Source organism: Athene cunicularia (genome assembly GCF_003259725.1).
Source record: "Athene cunicularia isolate RWA chromosome 6 unlocalized genomic scaffold, athCun1 chr6_part1, whole genome shotgun sequence".
Classification (NCBI taxonomy): domain Eukaryota; kingdom Metazoa; phylum Chordata; class Aves; order Strigiformes; family Strigidae; genus Athene; species Athene cunicularia.
Window position 1 is genome coordinate 1,141,239 of NW_020799105.1, and position 18,585 is coordinate 1,159,823.

Genomic DNA, 18,585 nt, shown 5'->3' on the forward strand with positions numbered 1-18,585 from the left:
TTTATCTAGGTTTAAAGTATCCGGAATGCACTCTATCTGCCTGTTCTCTAGTAGAAATCTCATTTAGGTAGGCGTAAAATATTTGAGGACCTGTGTAAGTGAATTCTTCTGTACTATTTCCATGTGCTTCAGAAACAATTTCTAATATTTAAAGGTTGCCAGTGACACACCACCAATATTCACTGAGCAAGACTGAAACCTGGATTTGTGTCAATGCACTTGATGTAGTTCCATAGCTGTGATAATTCACAACTAATTAGGGTCTTGTGTGTGACTGTTTGTCACACATTACCAATTTTATGTTTGAAAGAATTTGAATTTATTCCTTCTTGAGTCCTAATTTTACATACTTATATCGGTCACAAAGTAAATTAATATCCGCATCAGTGGTAGCTTTCAAATGCCTGACATTAATGATTTCCCATTTATGTCCATCTGACATATGATCCAGTGTCATTCCATTTATCTGTACTGTATACCATATACAGTGTAGCTCTGAGCATTTTATGCTATTAACTCCTTTTCTTCACTCACGATATAAAAGAGATTTCAAAGAGGGTGGAACCTGTTGGAAAGAACAGATAGTTTCTGTCAGAATTAATCACAACAGCCTTAGTACAGGCTGCATAAGTTCACTCTGGTTCCCAAATAGTTGGTAGCTGAAGCTATCAGGTCCAATTTAGAGAAGTTAAAGGTACCGCAGACATGTTCTCATATACTGCAATCCCATCGATAGCCACAGTGTAGTCAAATTCTTTTATACACTTAATGTTGATACATATTTGAAAGTCAGTGCTTTTGGCTTCTCTGTAGCTTCAATCCTTTTGAAATTTTTAATCCTCCAGCAGTAAAGGGCATAATGAAAATCTGCTTTCTAACAAACAGGAGAACAAATGTTAAAATAAAGTTGCTGGGATGCTACATACTTGACAGATAGTTTGCTATATTCTTGAGTATTTTTGATTTCTTGCCTCTGTACTAGATTTCTACAGCCTGTTTTGAGAATCAGATGAGAAAATAGCTTACAGGTGAATTTTAAAAACAATATCATGTCTTGATTTCAGAGTATTTTTGTATCTTGTCTTGATTTTCAGAGTATTTTCATATCTGCACAGATATAAATGACTAATGAAAAAAAGATAAGTTTGGGAGTTACACTTTAGTTTCATACCAGCTAGAATTGTTTTTTAAAAACCAACCTGATGTGTCTTTTTTCGGTCCAGAAGGGTCTGTTATAGATAAATTGTTCTCAGTCTTTGCTTTTGTCATATGTGCAATACATAGGCAAGTTTTTTTATTGCTTAAAATACTGTAACATTGTTCTGGCTCACTATATGCATTGGTTAAATAAGTGATCCTTAGAGGACCATCCTTGGATTCAAGTTTTCTATGAAAAAAGAAAAACATGAAATCATGACTGTACAGGACCTATTACTCTATTTGTCTGAGAGAGGAGTTTATATTAAAATAAGGCATGTGTTTAACTGAATAAGAGAGACACATAAGCACATGCATAAAGCTTTGCTTTAATGGAACCAAATTAGTAGTCTGGAATAATGTTAAGTAAATTATGAAAAGCATGAGCATCTAGAAACGTATTGTAAACTAGACTATTTAAAGAATGCATACCACTAATAGATAAACAAGAAGACCATACGTACAGTCTCTGTTGGCATTTATTGACTTTTCTTAACAAGAAAAAGTGACTGAGACACATCCTTTGTTGAGGATTAGACTTTACAAGAACCTGTTTACTTCAACCATAGCCTGCTACTGCTATACAAAGAAAGTATTTAGATGGTTGATAGATGAAGGCATGATCAGAACACTAAGCAGAAAGGCCATAAAGACATTTGAGCGTATGTATTTGATATAAATATTATAGTTTTATAGAGACATCTAGATCAATATGTGCCACACTTCATTTAGTTACTTGACAAGTGAATACCATGTATTCAACTGAATGCTAAACAGAATTTCATGTTTACTATCTTTGATTTATAATGACAGATTAGAGTGGCTTTTTTCAAGTTCTTTATATTTGTTCCAATAAAATGGATATGATTTCTTTCAAAATAAACAGGCAAAAGATTTGCCTTTTGTATTGTGTCCTCTGAACAAAGAACGATGCAAAAATCCTTTTTGAAGGATCCTATTCACAGTGGATCTGTTTTCATTTACAGTGCTATTTACATGGATTAAGTTTATGTTCTCAGTTATCCCATGTCAGAATTCTGGATGTTTTAGATTTTGCTTATTTCATTTTTTTCTTCCTGAAGCTGTTTGTATCTGTGGTAGCTGTGGACCTTTTAACACCATTTTTGTTTACTTTATAAGAAGCTATTGTATTTTTAGCAAATGTGTCATTATGTCAATACTTGAGTGGAAAAAAATTAGGTACTTTAGAGAATTTCAACTGTGTAGAATCACAGGTGAAATCAACTGTGTAGAACTTTACTAATTTTTCATATTTCTCACAGTAATTAATTTTGCGAATGTTAAGTACATATGGGAGAGAATGGATTAGTGTGGCTTTATTGGTTGATAGAATATGGCTCCTGGTAAGCTTTTGTTTCCCTGTAAAATATTATTTTTGAAGCATCACAATCATGTAATATGGATTCCCATTGGTATATTAAAACAATTTCACCTCTGATAACATGATACCAATGACAACTATTACTTAACAGAAACCTGAATACTTATCAGCCATAAAAATGTCTACATTCCTGAATTGTGGGGTTTTTAGTATTTAGTATTGTAAGGGAATTTCTAAATTTTGTTTTAAAGAATGAAAAACAAACAAACAAAAAAGTAAATAATAATAATTGAGCTGAATACTGTAATAGTTTTGAGGTTTTTCATAAACAAAAGGGTCGGACATTTCTGTTGACCCCAAATTATTAATACAATATTTTCCTACCAACTAACTCTAGCTCAAAGCAAAAGATATCCAGTATGTTTGCTTTGCTTAAACTTGGTGCATGGAAAAAAAATGTCTGGTACATGGAAAGGGAATGGTTACTGGAACAAGCAGAGGAAGTTACAAATCTTCAAATCTTATACAGGACTGATTGGAACAATATAAGCTTTCTAAATTTTCTTAAATAATGTACCTAATAACTCTCTCCAGGCAAGTAGGAAATCTGTTTCAAATTTCTTCTACTTCTAAGCGAAAATGTAATTTATTTTAAAAAGAGATTTTGTTTTTGTGGAAAGATTTCAACCAAAAATTAATGTAAGTATCTCATCAGAAAACACTGAAATGTAGGAGGGTTTGTTGCAATCACTGCTCAGGACACTCTCTTGCACTATGGAAAAACAGCAGAGAAGAGAAGAATAGATCATGTCCAGCCCCAAATCAGAGTGCTAAAACGAAACCATGGTGCAGATGCCTTCTGACACTTGAAAAAACTCAGTCCTGATGTTCAGATGCAAGAGAATTTGACAGCCAAATATTTTATTTTCACTGGAGCAAATTGCTGTGAAACCCTACTGAATGAGAACCATAACAGGATCGAATTATTGTACCAAATGCATCTGCTTTTGGTGGGAGGTTTTTGGAGTAGATAACCTCTGGAGGTCTTTTCCAACCTGAATTATCTTGTAATCTTAGGATCCAATGAACATTTCTTCTGCTGTAGAATAATCACACTCTATCTGGCTTGTAGTTTTTCTCTTCAGTTTACTCATCTTTTTAAAATACGGACTCTAATTAATATCAGAAGAGAAACATATGAAGTGAAATCTCCCAGGAAGGAAGTAAATTTTCTGTGCAAGAGCATTCAGGAAGAGACCCTCTTAAAGCTAACAGCATAGGATCTGTACAAAGCAGTTGCCTACAATCAGAAATTAATTATGTTATTAAAAATAATGCATCAACTACACAAATGGAAAGTTCAATTTCTTAATTAGAAATAGTTGGAAACATTTGAAGAAAATAATACCCATAGTTTAAAAATAGTCATCTTAGCAAATGTGTACAGACATCATAAGGAATACAAATGAATATTTTTAGCTGCGTTATCGTTTTCTTGGGCCTTTGCGTTTTTTGATGCTAGATGGGTTTACAGTCAGTAAAAAAGTTCTGAATACCACTAGACAGCTGGAACTTTCCAATATGTTAATGTAACATAGTGTATCAAACAGTCTGTTCAGAATTAGATCTAATAAACCACTAAGTTCTAAAACATCTCTTCAGAATTGGAACTTTCTTGGGGTTTTCCATTTACATTGATATATTGGATGGAGATCCATCCATTTGGTGGGGGATGAATCTCAGCTCTTGAAATCATATTTTACCCTTCTGTGTTGAAGGTTATTATCCTGACCTAACAGAGCGTAATAACACATGCACGCATAGCGCTGGCAGCTCTGGCAGTTGACCACTAGGGAAACTGAGGAAGAGTGCTTCTGAAGAGGGGAATACAGGCATCGTTTTATCCTGTATAGAGTGTCCTGCAAACTCAGCCAAGCTGCAAAGGTCTCAGAGGAAACCTCTTAAGGACCCTTTACACCAAAAAAAGGATGAGCTAATATATTTTATGTCTTTTCTTTCTGACATTGTGTTTACCGCATCATAAAACAGGAAAGCTGTAATGCTGGGACTTTTGTGTTTTTAAGCATTTCAAATCTGAGAACTCAGTGCTCTGTACACTTACTGCACCAAAAACTTAGGTTAAAATTGAGCAAAATGTTACTGAAGCCAAAGAGGACACTCTGTGTAGCTAGTTTAGCAATAAAAGTTCATAGTACTGAATCCTATGTTTAATATAACCCAGCATGATCTGAGTCTCATATAACCATATATTCCTTGCCTGTTAAAAAGAATGAAAGCATTGAAGTTTTTGACTACTGCTGTTTCTAAAGTTACATCTGAGTCCTGGTGCTGTCACTTCACTAAAAACTTCTGCAGAAGTGGTGTTTGAGTTTATCATATTTCTAAATAAAGCATTGAAACTCTGTGCTGTGCTATTTATTAAAGTGGTACTAGTAGAGCAATATCATAAGAATGTGCTGGACTGGTATAATAGTTTAATGTGTTTTGCTTTCCTAGTCACTATCTGAAGCACTGCAAAAGTAACAGTACAGCATGGTGATATTGTTCATGATGCATATTACTGATTTATTCTTTGTTCTGCATATTTATCCCTTTTCCAATGAGTTGTACACACTTCTCACACATTTTATCAGGCACCAAATTATGAAGCAAGAACAGACTTCTATTATAACCCACTACATAATTAATCATCGGTGCCACCTATTATTTGTTGTTTCCAGCCAATGACGTTTCTGCATTGCTGAGTTTTCCACAGAAAATTAGAAGTAGGTTAGACCTGGGTGGTCCACCCCTTACCCTTGAAATTACTTCACATTTGGCATTTGAAGTGCCGAATAAGATTGTGAAATTGTGTGTTTGTAGCGCTTGTGTATAGACTATGTGACTGTAATGAAGTTGACTTTCTGTTAATTCAGGAATTGTATCTATACCACCTTGTCCCTCATCCTGACTGCTGTGAGCAGCGTGGTTATTGGAAGTGTTAGCAATAGGCATATCAAAATCATCATCTGTCTTAAACCTGTGACAGTAATGGAAGCTGGGGTTGATTTTATTCCGTGAGAGAAGTTGTGAAACAGTGGAGGATATTCTAATCACAAATGTTGGGGCTTTGCTTTACAGTAATAGAGGAGCAAAGATCCCTTAAGTCATGAAGAGTGCATTTTCCTCTCCTTCAGCATCTAGAATTTAAGCTGTAGAATTCAATAATGTGTGTGTAGTATATTGTACTTCCATCTTTACATGGTCAGCTACATCTAGTAATGGAAATGTGGAGCAGTAAAAGTGTTTCTGACATCACAGTCTGTGCAAACTTTGATTTTCTAAGCCATCTGTTGCAATGGTGCAACAAATGATATCTCATTGTAAAGTATACTCTTGTAGGAGTTCTGGTAGGAAAAAGATTTATTTTTTACAGCTTATGGCATATAATTACCAAGCTTTGCACTGCCTTTATTGGCTTAAGTGTCTGCTTTCAACTATGGAAAAATACTGAATCGTTTTAGGGAGATTTTCTGTCTCATTATGTCATAAACCAAAAATTTAAGCAGTAAATCTCAGTAGAGGAGATGAAGATGTGGAGAAAGATGTATAAAATAAAATATGACTTTGAAGGGAACTGGTTAATACAGTGTATAAACATATATATAAATGATGCCACTTACTGTTAAATGTGTGATAGAACTTGACCAAATGGTTTATTATTAGTAGTCTTTGCAGGTGAGAGTATATATGTATCTGCAATTGTAAAGCATCTTTTTTTGAACTGATGTTTTCCTTTCTGACTTCATGAAACAGGATCTAGAGGAACATCAAGAAAACACTGATACTCTTTTGGCCAATAAATTATCGTTTCCTTCTCTGCTTTCTTGTTTGCTTTGCAAGATTAACTCTGATTTTTCTGTAACAGGCACATAGTTGTCTGTGGTCACATAACACTTGAAAGTGTGTCCAACTTCCTGAAGGACTTCCTGCACAAGGATAGGGATGATGTCAACGTAGAAATCGTCTTTCTGCATAAGTGAGTAATCTTTCAACATTAGTCTTATCATCTGTTACAAAAACTCATTAAATTAAGACTTGTCTTTTTTTTGGAAAGACAGAGGATCTTTCAAGATTAAACTAACCTTAAAATTAATGTTTGCAAATACATTTATTAACAATGTATTTTGAAAAAGTTGTTTTCTGCAATTTTTGAAATCCATTGCTAAGGATAGGTGTTTCAAGCACACTTCAGACACAGTCATGTTGATTGTGAGGTAGATCACTAAACCCATACTTGAAGTGGAAATGGAATTATGAAAAATATTGAAATACTAATAATAATGAAATACTAAAAATATTGAAATACTAATAAATAGATGTGAGAATTTTCTTTAGTGGCAAATATTTCTTGTGAAAATATCAAAATTGGTAAAATCAGTAAAATTAGTGAAAAATACTATGTCATATAAACTTATGCTACCTGAAAACACATTTTAACCTTTGATTACTTAAGGAAAAAATGCTTATTTCATATTGAAAAATATTTATAAAAAGGAAAATATAGGTACAGATTTAGCTTTAATATAAATGAGATACATCATTTTACAGATATAGTGAAAAAAAAAAAAATTCTTGTCATGGTGGTAATTAGTATGGCTCTTTTACCATTTTTCTTGTGGTGGATTTGAAAAGGTGTCTTAAGGCAGTTGCTGGTTTACGTTATATGTAACTATTCTGTATTACTTGTAATACAATATCAAGTAGGGTGCCTATGGGAGAAGCTGCTAGCTATAGTCTTGTGGTAGAGAGACACTATGCAAGGTCTTTTGTGCCTGGAATGGCATCTGTTTACAGGTGTTGCAAGCTATGAATGAGTCATATTTTTGCATTTAGCAGCAAGTTATGCACTTTCATTCTTGTCAAAAAAATTATTAAAAAGTTTAAGAATAATTTGTGATGATTCAGTAAAGGAAGCTGAAAAACTAAGAATCAGCAGCACCTGCACATTTTTTTCTTTTTATCTAGTCCTTTTAAATTGAACTAGACATTGATTATTTTCTCTCTCTATGTAATAATAAGAATTGAATGTGAGAGGAATGTGTAGATCCAGAGTTCCCCAGTGAAAATGCACAGTGATAGGAATCAGGAAACTACATACACACATGTAGGAGTTCAGACCTGGCTACTTGTTTATGCCTGCTTTCTTCTGTACCTTCACAGACAAATATTTGCATGTATCTGTTTTTTTTACTAGATTTACCATCTGGCATGACAAATATCTCATGCGCTTACTCTTTAGCTATTAAATCCCTTCTTTTTTAATGAGTGGCATCAGAAAAAGTATCTACAAGGTTGGTGCCGCATTATATAATAGAGTGTGATCCATATAATTTTTTTTGTTTATGGCAAAATGAAAGGCAGAAAGTCACAGCATAATTATGTTCAAATGTAGAGAGGCCACAGGGTCTATGTAGGGTTCCTTTTACCGCTTTTAGTAAAAAACTGCATTGAGCTCTTTCATTTGATGCAATTAGCTGTTTTGGGAATGGTGGGGACATGCAGAGGGTGATTCTTTTACTAGACAACTGTGGAGAATGCTGTGTGAGAATGTTTTCAGGTGTTGGCACCAATTCTTCTGGACTGACCTCTGTGAGAAACAGAAAAATGGTGAATGTGCAGAGTAGCACAGTGAAGTGGGCTGGAAGCACTGTAGACAGAAGTGAACACAGTATAGCATTTGTCTTTTAAGTACTGCACACTGTTTCCACACTGCAGGAAAAGCATCAGCAGAAGTCTGAATACCTAAAATAAATAAATTGGTTGGATTATAAATTAAGGTAATGGGGCAGTTATGGAAACTTCTTTTTTTTTTTTCTTATTCTTATTTGTACTTGTGTTTTCTTTTTATTCCCAATGCAGTATCTCTCCTAACCTTGAGCTGGAAGCTCTTTTTAAACGACACTTCACTCAGGTGGAATTTTATCAGGGTTCAGTCCTTAATCCCCATGACCTGGCGAGAGTGAAGGTAACAGCTCTATTGTTCTTTTCTCTTGCTAATTGACTTTTAAAAAATTACTAATTGCATTATTTGGAAAAAAAATGTGAAGCTCTCCTTCATGTAACCCCGAAAGATTGTTTTTCCATCTCTAATACTTTGCCTAAGAAATGATAGTATCTAATCTTATAAAAATTCTTTTCCTTGTATTTTTAGATCCTCAAAGCTACAGTAACTCTGTGACTTAAAATACATTGTCTGCCATTCTATTGAACTCTCTATGAATTTTACACTGGGACTTCGTTCAAGAGTCTATTTTACATTAGTTTGATGTAATAGAACATTGTTTTATTGCTTAAAATTGTATTGGTTTACCTTCATGAGAACGATTAGAAAATAATTTTTCACATGTAAAACACTTTTTCTATTGTCTAGAATCCTATTAAAAATATAAACAAACCTTAATCTTAAAATCTTAATCTTAAGATCTTTGGTAGCTAAAATGAGATGGCTTTATGGTCTAGAATTCTCTATGGTAAATTAGTTTGTACTCTTATAGCAAAGCATGATGGTTAAATGGAGAAAAATAAAGGTGACAAGCTGTCAGATACAGCATTAACTCCTTTATGCTTTTTTTTTTTTTTTTTAATTGAATATAAACTGGCTACTTAAGCCAGTAATATTTTAGTGCAATCTTAACAGTTTCTGGAGTACTAATCATGACTTTTGTTCATTCTGGCTGCAGAAATTGGTTAACCTTTTGTAACCCAATACACGCTGTTCCAGTTCATTAGAACAAATTCTAATTATGACTATAAAATTGTGTGTTGGTATTTTGTGTTCTCTATTCCACCCTTCTTTGTGTTGACGTATTGTTGTATACACTGGGAAATACTCTTGTCATCCACTTTGAGTTAAATAGAGCTAAGGATTGTGTAAACACAGAGGACCTGTGAACAGATCATTCTCCTCCTCATGCTTTCTAAAACTGGTGCTCAGATTCTAAATCATCAGTTCAGCCACCTCTTCCTGTCTCTAATAGGAAAGTATTTACATTCCCAAACAAAGCTGCAGGACTTGCGAGAGCACTCTGCTAATGTAACAGGAACTTCCTATGGATTTATGAGTCTAAATTTCAGTATCTGGTTGCAAAAGATATGTCCATTACACCTTTGTGCCTGAGCTGATACAATGTAAGAGTCAATAGTTGAACTACTGACTTGGTCTGAGCATCATAAGCAAGTTTCAAGAAATTGCTAGGTATATATGAGAGCTATTATAATCACTCACATAACTCACACTAACTCCTTGTAGCATCAGCAGTATTAAGAACTGACATTCACAATCATGATGGCAGTGTTAGATTCCCTAATGCTTTATGTTGAAAGAATAGCTTGAAAGAGATGGTGCTGATTATGTTTGCTTTTTCTTCGGTGTCTCAGATAGAGTCAGCTGATGCGTGCCTAATCCTTGCCAATAAATACTGTGCTGACCCAGATGCTGAAGATGCCTCCAATATTATGAGGTAAACTCATTAGTTTTTAAGAGGTTTTTGTTCTTAACTCTGATTAACTAGCTTCTGGTGTGCAAATAGGCTATACCCACAGGGAGCTTTATTGCTGATCTGTTGCACTTGAAGAACATTGCAGGATTTTTTATTTTTATTTTTTTTCTATGGGACAAATTACAAGATTGTCTAAAAAGTCCAGAGATGAGGATACCCTAAATTTCTACCTAAACTGTTTTAATTTAACTGCTTCAGAGTGTGTCAGAAGAGACACTTGGAGCACAAGCTTTGGTACTTGTAGTCATTTTGCTAGACCTAGGGTTTGTCTTTAGAAATGAGGGGAAAGGGAATGCAGTTACTTTGTTGCAACAGTATCTTGCTTGAGTGCATGTACTGCATGGGCTGCTGTTAATGATTGGACAGAATCACACTTAATCATTTCATACTTGATTGCTCCTTGATACATCTGCTCCTACAAGTAATTGTGCTGGTCAGGGGATAGCAAGGCATACACTTCATGATGGTAATGTTCTAGCACCATCCTTCTGTTTTACACTGAAGACCAAATATCGCTTATTTTGATTGACAAGGCACTTACCACATTAGGGACCACCAGATCTTGTCCTGCCCTCCCCCTTCTATTCTCTGAAGGAAGGAGATGAAAGAGTCAGTAGATGGCAGCTAGAGTTACAACAAACCTAAGCCATTCCATTGTTTGTGTTTTGTTCATACAACCCTGGTTTTAATGAGACCAGTCTCTCCATTTAAAAACTAAAATCACAGAATCACAGAATCATCTAGGTTGGAAAAGACCTTGAAGATCACCTAGTCCAACCATTAGCATAACACTGACAATCCTCAACGACACCATGTCTCCTCTGGAAAAAGTTCACTGTGCGAAATAGATCTGGCTGTCTGTGGAAGGTGTATGGCTTAACTATGCCTAATTTCATTTTCCAAACATGCTTTTGAGTTGCAATGTGAGAAACTTTATTTTGACATTAATTGCATAAATACATCAAAAATATTCCAGTTGTAGATTAGTGCATTCTTAATAGATGTAATACATTTAATGTAACTTAATGCCAAAGTGTTATTTTGAACGTGGAATTCTATTATGTTTTCTCACATTTAAATGAATTTAATTCAACAACATTGAATGTTTAATTAAATAATTCAGCAAGAAATGGAAAATTAGAAGGAAGACTTGTTTGCTCCTTCCAAAAGAGAACATAAATTAAAATCATGCATACAACTTTTTTTTTTTGTTTCATGCTCTAGCTTTGATATGCTTCAAAGTGCAAGCCAGACGAGCAGTTTTTAATATACTTTCTACAATAAACCTATAAACATTTATGGCATTGAGTCTTATGAGACTGATGTTTCCATAACAATTCAGGGTTTTTTTTGATTGTTTTATCTTCTTTTATCTACCTTTAGTTTGTGTATGCAAAACTGATTTTTTTGACTTTTTTTCTCTGTTCAATGCTTTTTCCATTTTTAAATTGTATATTACTCTCTTCATAACATGTTATCAATCCACTAATTTCTCAAACATTTTTCTTTTCAGCCACTTAATCTGTCCACATCTGAGTATATTTTAGGCTCACTAAATAATTAAGAGTTCAGGAAATCTGCAGATTATGGGAGTAGCTAAATATTTTATAAATTCAGCATTCAGATATCAGTTTCAATATCAAGCTTTGAAATAATCCATAAAAATTCAAGGTGTTTGAATATGATGAATGTCTAGCAACTATAAATAAATAATATGTGATGGGGCAGAAGGAAAGGCATTCTTTCAGACTTAATTAAAAAACTTGATCCATTGTGTTGGTTCAAAGATGTGAAGATAATCACCGAAGATGACATAATAATTGCAAGTGTGTTATTTGCCTAACAAATGAGAACAGTATCCGAACAGTATCTGCTAAATATTTTTTTTTCTGCAAATTCTGTAAGAGCAAACCATTCAGCTGAATAATTCCTGAAGTTTAATGTTCTGTAATATTGGCCGATGGTTATTAACTGAATTTGACTAAATGTAAATCTTGCATAGGTCTGATTTCAATCAGTATGCTTTACAGCTAGATGAATAAGGGGGTACAGACAATTGTGGGATTTAACAACACAGTAAAGTAGAGGTATTAAGATACATTATCTAAATGTCCTATCAGCTAAAACGTATTTTAATTGCTTTTTCTTTTATTTGTAGAGTTATTTCAATAAAGAATTATCATCCGAAGATAAGAATTATCACTCAGATGTTGCAGTATCACAATAAGGTAATGTGACAACCAACAGCATCTCTCCCCAGATCTTTTTGCTATATGTATTCACTCATACACATTTTTTCTAGCTCCAGTAATAGTAAGCATTTTTCTTTCCAAACAAAAACATCCTAATAAGCTTTGTCATGTAATCCAGTTGCAAGGTAATTCAGTTTATTTATATATGCAAGGGACCTTATCAAATTGATTATTTATTAATTGCCTAGGGTCTAATTCTCAAACCTATAGTGTCCATAGTTGCTGTTGATTCCAGATGAGCTTTTAACTGCTCAGCTTCTTTAAATTTTGCTCAGCTTATTACACTAGAACTACCCGAGGTGAATTGGTGGCCCCTAGGCAAGTCATCTGAAGTCAATTCTTTGTGGATTCTTAAAATTTAAAAAAAAGCAGCATAGTAGTATTGTGTTATTGGAGATTTATTGTGATTTTTTAGTTTCTTGCATGACAATGTAGACCTGAAATTGCCAAATAGCAGCTACAAAATAAATAAAATTATTTTTTCATGTAAAACATAATGCAGTTGTGGAATTTATTGATAAAAATATTGTGGAGATCAAAATTATAAATCCACTTTGGAAAGGAATTTGGCATTTTTTTTACGGTAAATCTGTGACATTTAAACACAGTGAGGTCAATTCATTTAATACTGAGATGAGGAAGTCTATAAAATACTAGTTAACTGGGCTAGGAAGAATATATCAGAGGACAGACTACTCATATGTGATCTGCTTCTTTTATTATTTCTAAAAGCATGAAAAGCATCAAACACTGACAGCATTGGAGAGAAACCTTGGCTAGGTAGACTTCATTTAATGAAATACACAGTAATTCTGGTACTTAGAAACTTTGACTACTGGCAACTATCAACTCCTCACAGCTGTAACCTTTGTCTAGAACAAGAGCAGTTACTGTTGCTTGTGATGCGCTCTTCCCATACATGAATGGAAGGAGCCTGTCGTCTTATATAATAAAATTGAGATGTTTCTCTCGATACAGGTTCAGGGGGGAAGGTCTTTTAAATACTGCATTTGTCCTTTGTATTTCCAATGAATGTGTCCTCAAGATCTGTTATCAAAGCACTGAACTGTGATATTAACTTACAAAGAGAAACAAGCACGAAGGCCTCTGTGTTTACTTATGTCTATGCAAATGTACAGGTAGATGGAAAAGAGAATCTGATAGAGTTATGCCAGCAACTGAACAATATTATTACCTAACTGATCCGTGTCAATCTGTGTCTTGATCAGCTGTTTTCTTTATTCTGTCCTTACAAATACAGACTTGAGAAAAAGTTTGGATTTTCACTACATGCTATCCTTTGGGGTGAAAGGAATGAAATAGAAAGGACAGAAGATGTTGTGTTTACCGTATTAAGTGACAATGTCCTATGAAGGTTGCAGCTTCACACAAGTTGTATTCTAAGTTATATTAGATTCCTGTATATTATGTATATGCCTTATGAGTCAGAGAGTAGCTCAAAGTGCTGTAAAAGGAATATACAGAAGGGAAGGAAAGCTTTACAACATTCTGTGTTTTGTTCGGGTTTGAGGATGGGCATGGCAGAGTGTCACAGCCAGAATATGGCTTGAGAAATGTAAGATTTTATCTATAATAGGTAAGACTGGAACATTTCTTAGCATAGAATTAAATTCTAAAATACTTGGAGTGCTTCTGACTACTCAGAAAAAGTCAAGCCAGTAACAAAGAAAATAATTTACTGCTATCTCCTTCAATAGTACTGTATTTGAGGAAGTATTTCTGGTGCTTAAACCTATGGGGTATTTTGTTTGTTTGTTTGTTTCCCAGGCCCATCTGCTAAATATCCCAAGCTGGAACTGGAAAGAAGGGGATGATGCAATCTGTCTTGCTGAGCTCAAGCTGGGCTTCATAGCCCAGAGCTGCCTGGCACCGGGCCTTTCAACAATGTTAGCCAACCTCTTCTCTATGAGGTCATTCATAAAGGTAATGTCTTTTCTCATTATAATGTATTAGTCTGCAATTCAGTTTGTCAGAGTTGAGTAGAGAACATGACTCAAATATGAAACAGATAGGAACACATTAACAGATTTTGTAAGGAAAAAAAAAACAAACCAGTACACACTTCCATACAAAAGTTCTCTGCTGCAAACCAGGCAATGAGCGAGGTTCTATCAAGTTATGTTTTTATTTTTATTCAGAAAATGTTTGGCCTTTAACTATTTTTCAGAGCATCACCCATTTCTAGGGAGATATTTCTGTTGGTGTATTTTGCTTTGTTTTAGACAAACCACATGTTTATCTATGAAAAAAGCCCCTGCTGCTAAAACAAAAATATGATTAATGTATGTCCTGTATAGCAACAAAGTGCCTAGAAAAAAAGACTCATCATTTTAGTCTTTACATCAAGTGGTTAGTGGACCTCTGACTATGAGAGTAAATAAGGAACATGTGTTGGAACTGAAGCCTGAACTTCCTACAACATCATTCGTGTATTTATTTCTTCTCAAATAGCTCTTTTGGACTTAAATGTCAAATTTTAATGCAGCCATTCCTAGACTTCTACAGCAGCTGTAATAGTTCATTGGACCTTGATTGCAGCAATCTGTGCTTCCTTTCGTGCCTTTCTTGAATACTGATTTCAAACATAAAGGACGGTCAGTTCCCAATCCGATGAGTGTTATTAATGGAATGGGAAACAACGGGAGTATAAGGTGGGCCATGGCCCACTACAACTCCATTGTCCAAGTAAGAGAAAAAAAAAAAAAAAGCCTAATGTCCTCAGATGAGAAAGCCAGGACTGTTCTAGAGATGCACATATCAGTGCAGGACACTGAGTCATTATTTAGTTCTTATGAAGGCCTGAAATTCTTATTAAGGTATCCTTTGGAGGCAGCAGACTCCTGTGTGTCAAAAATGTTCCAGACTATCACATATAGTAAAAAAAAATGCCAGGTTTCAATATATAAACAAGGCCTGGACTCTGTAGTTTACTGTCTGCAGTTATGATGTTTACATTTTTATTCATGTTCTGAAAAAAAAAAATCTTTAACTTCAGTAAAGCCAAACTTGGGAACTATCTATGACTCATCAGGATATGGTCCCTTTGATATTAATCCTTTCTACTTATATCCCAAAAGAAAACTATGTATCTTATGAATTTCATTCTTTTTGCTGGTCATTTTGATCTCCCTCACTCGTGTCTGCTGTGGTAACCCAAGACTCTCAGGAATCTCAAACCTTTGTAACAGTCACACTAATATATCCAGATTACTGAGACAACCTTGCTCTTGACATCAGAAGTAGACATGAAACTTTTGCTCAACTTCTGTCTTTCCAAAATCAGAAGGGAACAATTTTTTCTGAAGGAGATCCAAATATATGGGTATCTTCAGAAGCCCCAGCCTTAATTCAAGTTATTTTACTACTGAATTTAAACTTGCAGTGAGAAAATGGAGAGATTCAGAAAGTGATAAAGTCTACAAATGTCTGATTATGGGGAACTGTACTAGACACACACACATTTATGGCCTGGATTTGTAGTTAAAAAGTTCAGACAAGTCAAAAACTACAAATGTAAAGGTAGCATCTTTCCAGAGAATATATCTAACCACTTATGCCATTATTTTACCCACTTTCAATACTATATTTTCTTGTTTTATAAGATATAATAATTTCAGCACAGTGACAGAATGGACTACCTCACTGATGAACAGTTTTAAGCTGAAGGCTCAGCTCTGCAAGGCACTTACTCAGATTACATCAGAATATTTCTATATATACAGAATAGGCTTAAAAAATAGCAATGAATTTTATTTCGAGGAAGCTTTCTATGTCAGTTTTGCTCTTGTATCTGTGATCACATACAGTTAGAATAGTGTGCAGACATACCTTAACTTGTGTTACTTCCCATGTCATCTTTAGATGGCAGTGAGAGAAAAAATGTCATAAAATAGTGCATTGGGACAATGCAAGACTCCATTAGTACTAATTAAAAAGATATCTACCATCTAACTAAAAATTAATCATTCAGGCAAGTAAAATGCATAGAATTTCCAAAGATCTCTGAATATATTAAAATCTAAAGCAAAATAAACATAACAAGAACTGAGACATTTCTTAATGAAAATCCAACTCAATTGGCAACAACAAAAGGTTTGTTTCTTTATTTACCTGAACAGATGTTCTTTCTTCAAGCATTCTCACTCTAAACCTGTATTTGAAAGAGAAAACTATTACTGAGTGGTGGCTGTGAATCAACAGTGTATTGTAGAAGAGCAAACTACATTGGTTGGAATTGTTAAAGAGGACTCTAATGAAAAGAAAGGTGGCCATTCCCTGGAAGAACTTCCACCCCTTTTCATTCAGAGCACTGAACTTAAGTACTGTCAGATTTTCATAAATTCCTTGGGCAAACATTAGTGGAGTCTCTCACGAGTTAGGAGATTTCCAGGAAAATGTACTGAAACTTCTCTATTTTTAAAAGAAAGCTTGAAATGTGTGTTTGTTCCTCCTCCTTCATAACGTGATTAGAAAGTGATTTTAATGTGTCATAAATGTTTGGTCAGTCAAACACTAATGAATATGATTGATGGTGACATTGCACACATTTAACTCATTAAGTGTTACTTTACAGCAAAATGATTTGTGTAAACAGTCTGCCCAATATTAGAGGTAAAACAAACTAGGAAACCTCAAAATATTATATTTTTTCCTAATATTTTCCTTTTGGCTTTAGCAATGTAATCTCATATGGAATCTTTTATGTTCTCTTTGGCACCAAACTGAACAAAAAGGAAATCAGCTCAAAAAGATTAAGGTTCCGTAAACATTTAAAGGAAGAAAGATAGATTGTACAACAAGTGATAACTTAAGGAAAAAAGACTTTACACCTGTAAACTGTATTTCAATAATCCAGTCTTTTTATAGCACACTGTTATATAGCTGTATTAATAAAAGTAATTGTGACTTTTTATTACTTACGTAGTCTCAGAAAAAAATGGCAATAGTATACTGTACTGCAATTTCTGTATTGTTTTGATTAGCAAATGTATACCAAAAGTCTACCCATATGAAAAATACTGCAAAAATAAGTAAATGTAATAAAAGGTAAGGGTGGTAAAATTTTGTCCCTATATTCAACCATGCAAGCCAATATGAGTATTGTTGTGTAAATTAATAAAATGTGGAATGTGGTCCATGAGCATAACACAAGTCCACAAATTAGTTTGTGTTTACTTTATTGGTAAGATGGTACACTTCATTCCAGATCTGAAGAATGATCTAGAGCAGTTTCAATTCTCCTCTAAGCTATTCTGAGAGCAGGAATGTTCTTTGGGCTCTTTTGGCAGCTCTTGCTCACACCCAGACATATACAGTGCATACTTCTCCCACTACATTCCTTTCTCGTGCAGACTGAAAGAGAGACCTAATAAAGCCACACAGATTTACATCTATCAGGTGCTTACCTACACTGGTGGATCACATCAACTGTGTTGCTATTTATTTTTGGCCACTTGGGCAGCCTTGGACTCTGAGACTAGGGTATGAACAATGAATTCCTTCAAATGAAGGAGTATTTTAAAAGGAGAGTGGGGAGGAATTGCAACTTTTTGGTTTATTGTCACATTCTTGAGGAGACTACGTAATAAACTGATTACCTGATCTACCTACCTCACAGGATCTACCCCAAATATTAATCTAGCCTGTTACCAAAGGCATTTATTCTCTAAAATGTCTGCCTGAATGTAATATTTTTAATCAAGTCTAGGAATTGAAAACTGTTGTGATTGAAAACTGTTAGCTATTTACAAATATGATCAGTCCTTGAGATAAGACTAATACTTGTCTTGGACCAAAATCTACCGTGGGATGCATTTTTCAATCATTCAAATAGATCAACACCAATCTATCATTTTCATTATGATTGAAGTACTGAATAAAACTAATTAATGAATAAAACTCTACATTAGCATGAACAATGAAAAAATGCACGTCTTACTGAAATTAGAGCTAATCTTAATTTACGTATTTGCTGTTTTATAAAACATACTTTTTTCATAATAATTTTTAAAAAGTTCTTGCATACAGAAAGAACTGTGAGAATAGTTGTCTGAAGTTGTAAAAATTTTATAACGCTAAGAATACTTGTTACCTTTGGTTTAAGCAGACAATGGAATTGAGTAAAGAGGTACTGGATAATTTATAGTACTTAAGGAAATTCAATTATAAGGCTGTAAATCTAAGAATTCACTCTTTGCTGAGAATGTGTGAA

At 34.2% G+C, this 18,585-nt stretch overlaps 1 protein-coding gene across 31 annotated transcripts in view; it reads left to right on the forward strand.

The window, feature by feature from the left end:
• Positions 1-18,585, forward strand: part of KCNMA1 (potassium calcium-activated channel subfamily M alpha 1) — a 529,533-nt gene that overhangs the window by 373,045 nt on the left and 137,903 nt on the right. For all 31 annotated transcript variants that reach the window (XM_026850996.1, XM_026850999.1, XM_026851000.1 and 28 more), the window contains 5 exons: positions 6,468-6,578; positions 8,462-8,567; positions 9,980-10,062; positions 12,260-12,329; positions 14,142-14,297. In XM_026850996.1, coding sequence (XP_026706797.1) covers positions 6,468-6,578; positions 8,462-8,567; positions 9,980-10,062; positions 12,260-12,329; positions 14,142-14,297 — 526 coding nt within the window. The remainder of the gene's footprint in view (positions 1-6,467; positions 6,579-8,461; positions 8,568-9,979; positions 10,063-12,259; positions 12,330-14,141; positions 14,298-18,585) is intronic.